The sequence below is a fragment of the Peromyscus maniculatus genome, chromosome 7, assembly GCF_049852395.1.
Source record: "Peromyscus maniculatus bairdii isolate BWxNUB_F1_BW_parent chromosome 7, HU_Pman_BW_mat_3.1, whole genome shotgun sequence".
Classification (NCBI taxonomy): Eukaryota; Metazoa; Chordata; class Mammalia; order Rodentia; family Cricetidae; genus Peromyscus; species Peromyscus maniculatus.
This window is the reverse complement of record NC_134858.1, coordinates 33694944-33707311: the sequence shown is the minus strand read 5'-3', so window position 1 is coordinate 33707311 and position 12368 is coordinate 33694944. Positions and strand designations below refer to the sequence as shown.

At 41.1% G+C, this 12368-nt stretch overlaps 1 protein-coding gene across 1 annotated transcript in view; it reads left to right on the top strand.

Annotated features, from left to right (window-relative positions):
• The window catches only part of LOC102927765 (prostate and testis expressed protein 14-like), a 35130-nt gene extending 23048 nt beyond the window's left edge, over positions 1-12082 (top strand). Inside the window, exons 2-4 of the mRNA XM_076576007.1 lie at positions 8175-8288; positions 10536-10677; positions 11853-12082. Coding sequence (XP_076432122.1) covers positions 8175-8288; positions 10536-10677; positions 11853-11865 — 269 coding nt within the window. The 3' untranslated portion in view covers positions 11866-12082. The remainder of the gene's footprint in view (positions 1-8174; positions 8289-10535; positions 10678-11852) is intronic.
• The last annotated feature ends 286 nt before the right edge of the window (positions 12083-12368 follow it).

The window sequence follows — 12368 nt, the reverse complement described above, 5'->3', positions numbered from 1 at the left end:
TACTTATAACTATTTATTCTACTTCCCCTTCACAGGGAGATCCATAATCTCCCACCCTTCCCCTCCTCTACACCTGTGAGTCATGACACCTTTGGGGTCAAACCACTCTTTCACTCTTTCATATCAGATAACCTGCATCTCAGATATTAACATTATGATCCATAACAGTAGGAAAATTACAGTTATAAAGCAGCAACAAAAAATTTTGTGGGTTGGGGTCACCACAACATGAGAAACTGTATTAAGGGGTCACAACATTAGGAAGGTTGAGAACCACTACTCTATACCTAACTTCTATGTTTATGCAGATTGAAGCCTTATAATAAAACATTTAACATCCAAAACCCACATATCAGTGAATATATGCCATATTTGTCTTTCTGGGTCTGGGTTACCTAACTCAGGATGATTTTTTTAAAGTTCCATCCATTTACCTGCATATTTTGTTTTATTAACAGATGAGTAATATTACATTGTGTGAATGTACCATATTTTCTTTATCCTTTCTTCTATTGAGGGCCATCTACATTTCTGCCAACTTCTGGCTATTATGAATAGAACAACAATGAACAAGGCTGAGCAGGTGTCTCTGTGGTAGGATGAAGCATCCTTTGGATAGACACCCAAATGATATAGCTGAATTTTGAGGTAGATTGATTCCCATCTTCCTGAGGAACTGCCACACTGATTTCCATAGTGACTATATGTGGGAGCCCGTTCTGGGGTTCCTCATGGCTTTACCCAGCAGGTCCGAATAGAGGATGATCAGGACCACGGGCCTGAGTGCAGGTGTCTGAGATGGTCTGCACTTGGCTGTGCTGGGGGAGGAGGTCTTTTGCTCCACCCCTTGGCGTCTCTATAAAAACCCTGGACCAGAGACAGTCCAGGCCCGTTGGAATAGGTTCCAGGCCCTCTCGAGGCTATCCTTTATTTTCTATCTGTTTATCTCCACAAGATTCTCCGCTATAAATCCTTCTATCTAATATTTCCTGCTGCTCGCACTCAAGAAAACTCTGGGAAGCTGTGGGGGTGGTGGGTAAACGCCCCACAGAATGGCGCCGTGAACAGGGACTAAAGAAAAAAAAGGGACTAAAGAAAAAAAGGGACTAAAGAAAAAAGGGACAAAAAAAGGGGGGACTAAAGACAAATGAACAGGGACTTAAGACAAAGTAATAGGGACTAAAGATAAAGGAAAATAATAGTTTTATTACAGAGTTTTTGGTGAAAGTGCTGAGTTAGCCCTGCCAGTGGAAAGGCATGCCGGTGTTATGGAATATATATATTTTTATATATATATATTTTTGGTGAGGCAGGGGTTTTATCCTCGAGAGAAAAGGAAAGCGGACTGGAAGGATGTCCGATGCTGCAGCGAAATTCTCTTCTGTCAAAATTTTCTATCTTCTATCCCTTTCTCAATTTCTATCTGTGATAAGGATAAGATATAGGGTAGTAATATAGTTAGGAAAAACTTAGAAGTGTAAGATTGTGTAGGAAAAAATAAGTAAGGCAACTAGACAGAAAAACTCTTCAATTTTCTCACTTTGGGGGCTTTGAAAGCAAACTGGGGAAAAAAATCTTTCTTTGGGCTTTACGGGTAGTAAAAAAGCTCTTCTTTGAGCTTATGGGGAAGAAAAAGTTTCCTATGGAAGCTTTTGACCTGGGGACAGCTGAAATGCCAAATCCAAGCAGCAGGAGAAAGTAATTTCTCCCTGAGGCAAAAATGGGGGTGTAAGAAGTCAAAGTTTAAAGTTGGGAAGTTTTGGGAAAAGTTGGTCTTTCTCCTGGGGAAAAAAAATCTTTCTCTTAAGCTATAAAGCTTTTCTTGGAAAATTTGGGAAAAATCTCTCTAAAAAGCCTTAATCTTCCTCAAAAGCTCTTAAACTTAAAAACTAAATTTGTCCTTCTGGGAGATGACAAAAATTAGAATCACCTGAAGATATTAGTATGGGGACCACCTGTGATTAACTCTAAGAGAAAACAACAAACCTCTTAAGACAGCAAAACCTCTAAGTTCTTTCAAGCTTTAACAATCCTCCCTGCAATGCAGGAGGCAGAAACAAGTTCCTAAAAACCTCTTCTAAGCTCTGTCTCTTCAAGCTAGTAAAAGACAGTGGGTCAGAGTACCCTGAGGGAAACGCTTGGGGAGAGTGTGGGTAAGGAGCTACAGAGAGCCCAAAAAGGGCAGGAAACTTTACCTGAGAAAAGCAAAATAGTCAAGCTTCACAGTTACAGCTGAGCTGAGGCAGCAAAGGTTTTGAGTGAGCATTTCAGAATGAAAAGGTGCTCCTAATCGTCCTATGCAAAGATTCCCTGAAACTGTTAGCATTGTATCCTCGCTTCTGACCAAAAACCCAGAGGCGACTGGCCAGCGTCTCTGAGTTGGAGTGCATTTCGGGGATACTAGGATTCCTGCAGTTGCAAACTTCCTGGAGCACAGAGCTGAGGCAGGAAGGTGCAGGACCCAGGGGAAAACTGATAATAAACAAAGCTAAAGCTGCTGGGAACGGCACAGTTGCACACTTTCCTACAGGTCCCGGGTTGATAGGTCCAAAGCTGTAAAAAGAAATCTGAGAAAAGCTTCCTATCAGAGTAAGGACCTTTCTGGGAAAACAGTAAAGCTGAATTGTGTCTGAAGCAGTCATGCTGCCGAGTCAGAATGCTGTCTGGGAAGAGCCCAGCCAGGGCAGAACAGAACTATCCAGGAGTAAAGCTTGCTTTTCTGTCATAGAAAGCACCTCTTTGAGAAAGTTTTGTTTCAACTGACTCCCAATGAGATGAGGGAGTGTAGCCCTGAGGGGTGATTGCCTCTGGCATAAGCTCTGTCCTTGAGCACCCAGATAAACAAACACAACTCACTGGGGGACTGGGCCAGGTGAAGGCCTGATGAGGCAAAGCACCTGTCCTAATGGGAGTTTAGAAATGGCAAAAACCTCCCTTGTTAAATTTTTCAGTCTGTATGCAAACCACACAGACCCCAAAAACAGAAACGGACTAAAGCCCCTACCTTCAGTAGCAGGGAAAGCCGCCGCGCTAGTGTTGGAAACTGTTTCTGGGGTAGAGGGGATAAACTGAGACCAAACTGGATACTGTCTGGGAGAAAGACTCTGAAGAAAGAGGGGGACAGATTCCTCCCCAGAAAATGCATGACCTGACAAAGCTGCGAGAGTTTGAGGCAGATTCAGGGGGAGAAAAAAAAAGCCCCTACCTCCAAAGGCAGCGAGCAGAGGTACAGAGCCGCAGACAGATAGCTGAAGCTCTGCATCTGGGGGGGAAGGAACAAGCAAAATGAGAAGATCAGTGGGAGAAAATCTCTGAAAGAGCTATGGAAAAGCTGTTGTAAATGATCTTGTTTTTCACTGACTGGCTAAAACAAACACAAGCCCCGAGGAAAGTTGCTATCAGAAATTGCCAGCCTCAATGCGCGCTAAGGAGGCAGGTGTGGTTCTGATTCGAGGGCCAGTGTCTGATGAAGTTGAAACACCTGTTAAAGCCAGCTGAGGAGAATAGAAACCTCCCAATGTGCCATAGCTGAAAATGTAAAATGCTTGTTCAAAAATCTCTGGTTGCAAAAGCAAAAAACTTTGTTCAAACCTCCCGGGCAAGAATTTGTAAGCAAGTCTAGTAAAAGAGGAACCAGTTGACTCTCAGACCCAAAAAGAACTATGGGAAATCAATGATATAAGGAAAATGATATAAGGGACTGATATGGGACTGACATTATTATGGACTGATGTAAAGGAAATGCATTCTGGGAAAGGTAGTTTTTCTGCTAAAGATGGCGACATTGCCCTGAAACACTTTTGTCAGCTCGAAAATACGTTCATAGTAAACTTAAAATACAGCTTTTAAAAGAATGAGGAGGAAAGTCGCCTAAGTTTAAGTATCAGTTCCAATGAAAGATTGAAAGGATACGGAACTAGGTGCTTCGCGGTTTGGGGCTCCGTTGGTAAAATGCCTTATTTACCCTAATAGCCTTGCAAAGTTTTTACGGTAGTTGGATGACAACAAGCTACCTTTAAGAGCAAACAAGTCACTTTAAAATCCTTAAAACAAGGGAAAGCAGTTTATAGACTGAATTTTGTCTTAGATATGAAGAAACTTATGTTGAAATTAATAAAGTTCTTTGCCTTGAACGAACTGCCTGCAATTTGTAATAATTCCTTTGCAAATCTAATAAGGAGACAAGGAAACAGGCATTCAAAAAAGAAATGACTGCTTTCTAGATGGGAAACAAACTTCAGAAAATCTAGCTGTCTTACAAAAGAGTTGCTTTACCTGAAAGTTCCTTATAAGAAATCAATGCTAAATATCACCGCTGCTAATAACATCAGGAGTTAAAGCTAATGAAGTGAAAATACTAAATCCTGAAACTCAAGTGAAATGGAAAGAGCCCTGCTCGGGATTATGGAAGGGTTCCAATCCTGTTTTTTTTTTTTTTTTTTTTTTTTTTGGTTTTTCGAGACAGGGTTTCTCTGCGTAGCTTTGCGCCTTTCCTGGAGCTCACTTGGTAGCCCAGGCTGGCCTCGAACTCACAGCGATCCGCCTGGCTCTGCCTCCCGAGTGCTGGGATTAAAGGCGTGCACCACCACCGCCCGGCTCCAATCCTGTTTTATTTTTTTTTTTTTTTTTTTTTTTTTTTTTTGGTTTTTCGAGACAGGGTTTCTCTGCGTAGTTTTGCGCCTTTCCTGGAGCTCACTTGGTAGCCCAGGCTGGCCTCGAACTCACAGCGATCCGCCTGCCTCTGCCTCCCGAGTGCTGGGATTAAAGGCGTGCGCCACCACCGCCCGGCCAATCCTGTTTTAATATGGGGTCGAGGACATGTTTGTGTTTTTTCCGCAAGAGGAAATAAGAATTCGGAGCTTTGCCGCTTTTGGCTTTACTAGCTCTTTTAGAAAAATATCACCTAATAGCTGTGCAGTATTGGCGAAGAGCTTTACAGAAGCTAAATAAGATAATTTCACCCTCAGTGTGAAGTTTTTCAGTAGAGCAAACCAAAAGTACTGCTGTAATAGAAACGTTTGTCTGAATTGAGGCATTTAGGGGAGCTATTAGGAATTTGGGTGAAGGGACAGCCTCTAGTTAAAAAACCGTTTACCGCTGACAGTGCATCTCTGCCTGTCGGGAACTGCTGAGAGAACTCGCAACTCTGGGGTGTGGCTTTGTCCTGAGAATGTTACAATCCCCTAGCAACAAGTATCACAACTCTATAATGACAACACTCACTAAATCCCAGTGCTTTATAACAAAGCTGACTATAAACTCTAAACTTGAGAAATGATGTACGTACTTCCTGTCTAGTTAAGAGAATTTTTCTGATAGAGATGGTGATAATAATTAAGAGTAAGAAGTAGAGAGATGAATATAAGATATGTGAGTTTGTAAAATTCTGTCTTGTTAGATCTGTGTTAAGAAATCTTTAGGTGTTTGCTAAGTTAGATATATGCTAATGGTAGCCTATATAAGTTTGTAAAATAGATCAATAGAGTTCCTTTAAGAATATAAGCTTGTAAGAAGTATCTAAGGTAGTCTTAAGACATGTAGTAATAAGCTTGTAAGATGCTAATTGTAAATGTAAGTTTAAATAAGAAATAAGATAAGTATATAAGAATTAATAGGAAATATATTTGCTAAAGTAGTTCTATAAAGTATAAATAAGTAGATGTTAATATGTTGTATGTGAGTTTGTAAAAATGTGTAAATGTTGAATATGAGTCTAAATGCTTTGCAAGGCAAAAAAATGTTATATGTGAGTTTGTGAAAAAGTGTAAATGTTAAGTGTGAGTCTATTAATGTATATGGTGAAAACACCTGAGACACAGGAGATAGTGTCCTAGTAGACTGCAAAGTAGGCAGTCTGAATGGTTTCAAAAGCTCCAGAAGCCGCTAAGAAGCTAAGAATGGCGGACGCCAGAACCAGCACAATGCATCCACGGCTGAGATCCGTGGAATATCAACGCAGCACAGAAAAACCTGAGCTAACAGCAAAAACGGTGCGGTTTAAAATATTACTATAACTAAACAAGTCTGTCTGTGAGAACAAAAGTTGCAGAGACGCTTGTTTGAACAAAAATTATTAACTGCAAAAAGTTTTGGTTAAAAAAGTCTCTTCATATTTGGAAGTAAAAGCCTGATACCAGAATTTATTTCTTATTTAAACTTTTTGAACTTAAAATGAGATAAAATTACAAAAACATTTTGGTTATGGATTTCTTCAAATTTAGAAGACTAGTACCAATATTTATCATTTGAATTTTGGTACTTAAATGAAATGAACAATAGAGATTTCATTGCAATGGGACAATTTTGAGCTTACTTATAGTAATGACCTAGGAACGGTTTTCTGGAATTGGGTTAAAAATGAAACTGTTTAAATGAAGAAATGTATTTCTACTTAGAATCAAGATGCAATTTTGTGTATGCGTATATGCTTTATTAACTGGAGATTTATGAATTGTTTTGTGGAACTGTTTATGTAAAAATGGAATTACTTATGGAACTGGTTTTGTGTTACAAATGGAACTGTTTAAACAGAAAAGTTTGGGTTTTCTAACTAGGCTTGAGATTTTGCTTAAAAATTATAAAGAAAAGGAGGAGCTATGAGATTGAATTATGTTCGCAGAAACCTATTGATATTAATGCACCCTGGCTTTGTGGAATTGAGGAAATGTTTAAGTTTGAGAATACATCGAAGTTTTTCCCATGTTCTGTTAACAAGAAAATTCAAATGACTGAGTTAAAGTTGTAAGACGGAGAAAATTGTTAACTATATATAGCACCATATATGCTAATTCTAATGGTTCTGTTAAGAGTTTGCTTTGAGTTGTAAGATTGAGAGAATTGTGACTATGTATAGCAATATTTATGTTAACCTGTTAATGGTAATGATGAAGCTAAGGGATTCTTTAAGTTTGTAGTCGCCTTAAGAGTTTTGGTTTAGAAAGGGCTTGAGGCAGCTAATACTGCTGTGGTCACCTTGGACCTAATTCAAAAGAGAAATGCCATCTATATCATCCTCTACTCCCATACTGGGAGGTGTAACAGCTATGGAGATTGCTGTAAGCCATTAATAGTTATTTTTTTATATATTAAGAAGGGGGGACCTGTGGGAGCCCGTTCTGTGGTTCCTCGTGGCTTTACCCAGCAGGTCCGAATAGAGGATGATCAGGACCATGGGCCTGAGTGCAGGTGTCTGAGATGGTCTGCACTTGGCTGTGCTGGGGGAGGAGGTCTTTTGCTCCACCCCTTGGCGTCTCTATAAAAACCCTGGACCAGAGACAGTCCAGGCCCGTTGGAATAGGTTCCAGGCCCTCTCGAGGCTATCCTTTATTTTCTATCTGTTTATCTCCACAAGATTCTCCGCTATAAATCCTTCTATCTAATATTTCCTGCTGCTCGCACTCAAGAAAACTCTGGGAAGCTGTGGGGGTGGTGGGTAAACGCCCCACAACTATACACATTGGAACTCTCTTTGGGAATGGATGAGCATTATCAAAACTCCAAATCCTCACCACATGAGCTGTCACTTGTTTTATTGATCTTAGCCATTCTTATGGGTATAAGATGAAATCTCAAAATAGTTTTGATTTGCGTTTCCCAGATGGATAAAGATGTTGAACATTTCTGTACATATTTTCACAGGAAACTCAAAAGAGTTTTCACTTTGAGAATACTCTGTTTAATCTCTACTCCAGTTTTTAATTGTGCTATTGGTTTTCTAGAGGTCCAGGTTTTAGAGTTCTTTATAGGTTTTGAATATATAGTTAGTCCTCTATTGGGTGTGGAGTTGGTAAAATGTTTTTCCATTCTGTAAGCTACTGCTTTGTCCAAATGATGGTGTCCTTTGCCATGTAAAACTTTTCAGTCTCAGGAGGTTCCGTTAATTAATTGTTGATCTTAGTGCCTGTGCTATCAGGCACTAATTTGTCTGATTCCAAGTTGTTGCCTCAGACAGCCTACATCAGATCGTTGATATTCATTGTTCTAATCTGTCCATTCCCAGGATTTAGAGTGGAGAGAACTTTTTGCTGTCCTGAAGGCATCCCTTTCCAGAGTCATGCAGTCAGTACAACATACAACCCAGTATTCTCCTGATCATTTTTTCTTCTTCTGGGCCACAGCGCAATGCTTGAAACTGACCCCAAATAAACCTCTTACACGTGGTTTTGCCTTTTCAGCTCTGCAATGTGTTGTGTGTACAAAACATTCATCTGCCAAGAGTTGTGAGTCATCAAAAGAAACCTGTGAAGCAAAAATAGACCAGGAGTGTTTCCTAGTGACAGTCTCTACAGGTAACTGAGGATTTATTCAGAGTGCTTGCACTCGAGGAATTCATGGGCAGAGACTGAGAGTGTGGGCGATTGTGTTTCTGTATAAAGTAGGAAAGGGCTGGCCTGCTTCCGGTATTGCTTGCCAATAATGATAGTTCAAATAAATAAATCAATTAAGATGAACAATAATTTTTGAAGGCTTTCTTTTTCTTTACATTTTTTAAAATTCATTTTACCTACCAACCACAAATTCCCCTCTCATCCCTCCTCCCGCTTTCCCCAGCACTACCTTTTCCTCCCCCAACCCCTCCTGCCCTCTTCAGACAGGGTAAATTCTCCCATGGGGGCACAGCTAAGCCTGGTACATTCAGTTGAGGCAAGATCAAGTCCCTTCCCACTTCATTAGGGGTGAGCAAGGTGTCAGATCATACATAATGGAATCCAGAAAGCCAGCTCATGCACCAGGGATAGATCCTGATCACAGTGCCAGGGGCCCCTCAAACAGACCCAGCTACACAACTGCTCCTGTATGCAGAGGGTCTAGTTTGGTCCCATGCAGGTTCCACAGCTGTTGGTCTGAAGTTCGTTAGTTCCTATGAGCTTGGTTCAGTTGTTTCTGTAGATTTTTCCCATCATGATCTTGACCCCCCCCCCCCTCCACCGCTCATATAATCCCTCTTCCCATTCTCTCTTTGATTGGACTACTCCCAGAGCTCAGCCTGGTGCTTTTTTGTGGATCTCTGCATTTGCTTCCACCAGTTACTGGATGAAGGCTCTATGATGACAAGTTAGGGTATTCACCAATTTGATGACCAGGGTAGGCCAGTTCAGGCACCCTCTCCATTATTGCTAGTAGTCTAATCTGGGGTCATCCTTGTGGACTCCTGGGAATCTCCCAAGCACCAGGTTTCTCCCTTACCCCATAATGTCTCCCTCTATCAAGATATCATTTTCATTGCTCTCCCACTCCATATGTCCCCCAGCACAACCACCTGTTCCCTCATGTTCTTATTTCCCATTCCCTACCCTCGAATGCCTCCCCATCCCCAGTTTACTCATGTGGATCTCCTCTGCTTCCCCTTCCCTAGGTGATCTGTACATCCCTTTTAGGGTCCTCCTTGTTTCCTAGATTCTCTGGAATTGTAGGTTGTAGTCTGGTTATCCTTTGCTTTACATATAGTATCCACTTGGCATGAGTATATACCATGTTTGTCTTTCTGAGTCTGGATTACCTCACCCAGGGTGATATTTTCAAATTTCACCATTTGCCTGCAAATTTCTTTTTCTTACTTTTATTTTATAGTTTGAAGATTTTGCTGATTTCTTTTTTTCATTTTTCTTTATTAAGAAATTTTCTACTCACTCCACAGATCCCCCTCCTCCCTCCTCCCACCCCCAGCCCTCTTTCCCAGGCCACGACACATCCCCACATCCCCCAAATCGAGGTTTCCCATGGGGAGTCAGCAGAGCCCAGCACACTGAGTCTAGGCAGGTCCAAGCTCCTTCCCACTGCACCAAGGCTGTGCAAGGTGTTAACACCACAGGTACTGGATTCCCAGAAGCCTGCTTATAGACCAGGGACAGATCCCGATCCCACTGTCTGGGTATCCCCTAAACAGTTTGAGCCAAACAATTGTCTTCTGTATCCAGAGGGCCTAGTCCAGTCCCATGGGGGCTCCACAGCCACCAGTTCACAGTTCATGGGATTCCACTAGTGTTTGCCTGCAAATTTCATGATGTCATTTTTTTTTTTTTTTTTTTACAGCTTGGTAATACTCCACTGTGTATATGTAGCACATTTTCGTTTTCCATTTTTCAGTTGAAGGGTTCTAGGTTTCTTCCAGGTTCTGGCTATTACAAATAATGCTGCTATGAACATAGTTGAGCATGTGTCCTTGTAGTATGATTGAGCACCCCTTGAGTATATGCCCAAGAGTGGTATCACTGGATCTTGCAGTAGATTGATTCTCAATTTTCTGAGAAACTGCCATACTGATTTCCAAAGTGGCTGTAAAATTTGCACTATCACTAACAATGGAGGAGTGTTCTTGATGATCCTCAGGTATTCATAGGTAAATATAATCATGGATGAAGGGATTTATACACTAAAATTCTAGTCAGCACCTTCGTGAATGCAGTACTCTCCATGTGAAAAATTAACAGAAGAATGATTGACCATTTTCCAGGGATCCTGTATGTTCTCATTGACGAAGTTATGATTCATTCCAAAATAATTATTTTTTCCCTTTTGCCTTTCTTCCTCTGCAGGTAAACATCATCTTAAAATTCGGAAATGTAGTAGTAACTGCACAAATGCTATTCCAAATCAATCCCAACATGCATGCTGCGATTCGCATTCTTTGTGTAAGAAGCTACAAGGCATCGTCCTTTCTTGGCCTGTTCTACTTAGGTAAGCCCTTATCCCTTCCCTGGCCTCTTGTAGCCTCACAACACTGGACCATCAATGTCCAGTGCTGCCAAGACCCTGACACCTGTCTTTTCTTAGCATCAGGTGTTGACATTTTGACAGTTGAATTGTCTCCATTTCTAGGATTCTGATTTCTTTCCTTTCCCCCTCCATCCTTTCAGCATTGACTGACATGTAACACACCCTCCCTCTCCTCTCTTGATTGTTACCTTCTTACAACATCTGTCCTAACTGATAAATGCTGTGGTTAGGGGCTGGTTTCCCTGTGACTATGACAGCCCCGACACCTACCTTTAATGAAGCTTCACTTCAGTGATGCCTTTTCTGCCAGGCTGTCCAGCAAACAAGACCTCCAGCATCTTACTCTGTTCTTCAGAGAATGTAGGGCATATATTATGACGTTTCTCACTGCTGTGACCTGAGTAAAACAATGGAAGGATGGAGGATTCATTTTATCTCTTGATTTCAGAGGTTTCCTCCATCATGGTGGGAGGATGCAGTAGAACAGAGCTTTTAAACTCATGGCCTGTGGGAAGCACAGCGGAGTAAAATAGGAAGAAATCAAGAAAAGATAACAGCACCCAAGGAAACAGCCCTGGTTACCTACTTCCTCCAACCAGACTCCTCAAGAAAATTTTCCCATGTTTTAACATTCTGTAAAATGTTAAAATGCATTGTTAGATCAGAGACCTCACATGCTAATCATCTCAGGAAATGTCCTGACAGACACACTCAGAGGTGTGGAATCCCTCAGACATCCTCACTGCCATAGGGTGACTAGGGTGAGACATCCTGGGTGAAGGAGCTCCTGCAGCACAGTGTCCATCTCCACTCTCTGTTCACTCACACATGTGCTTCATTGTCCTTCTGGAAAGCTCTGCTCCTCAGCTTTACTTTAGTACATTCCATAGTTTTTGAAGTTGGGGTTGTTTGGGATGTTTATTTTTCTAATTTCCATAGATTTTATGCTCAGCTTAGAAAATGTAGGCCTTGCTGTCTAGAGGAAACACTGCTAGTGATCCCATCCTCAAGACAGAGCTTCTTACACTGTCAGTGGACATTTCAAAGCCTTAGAAACATGAATAGGTCATGACATATGTTTGTATATTTAAACACAATTATATATTACAAATATTGGAAATCATTTTTTTTTTCAGAGCTGTTCATTGAGTCCTGGAACATGTCATCAAGCCTTCTCCTGTTGAATCATACCTCCAGCCTCAGACCCTGATGTCTACATAACATTCATTGGATACTGTTCCTATTCTACCTGCATACATTTATTTTACATTGGATGTTGTGTAAAACATTGTATGCCTTATGAAATTGATTTCACTGTTCAGTATGTGTTCTTAGATTCTGTTCAATTAAATTTATTTTACCCTTATTTATTCATGTGTGAGAATGTTCCCATTCACCTGCCCATGTGTAGAGTTCCCAAGAGAAGTTCTAGGAGCTAATGCACCCCTTCCACCATGTTAGTTCTGAGAAACTGACACTAGGTGGTCAAGCTTAGAAAGTAGTTCACTTACACATTGAATCATCTCATCAGCCCTCAGTTTTTAAAGCCTGTCAGAATGGCTAAGATCGAAAACATTGAAGACACCTTATGCTGGAGAGGATGTGGAACTAGGGGAACTCTCCTCCACTGCTGGTGGAAATGCAAGCTTGTA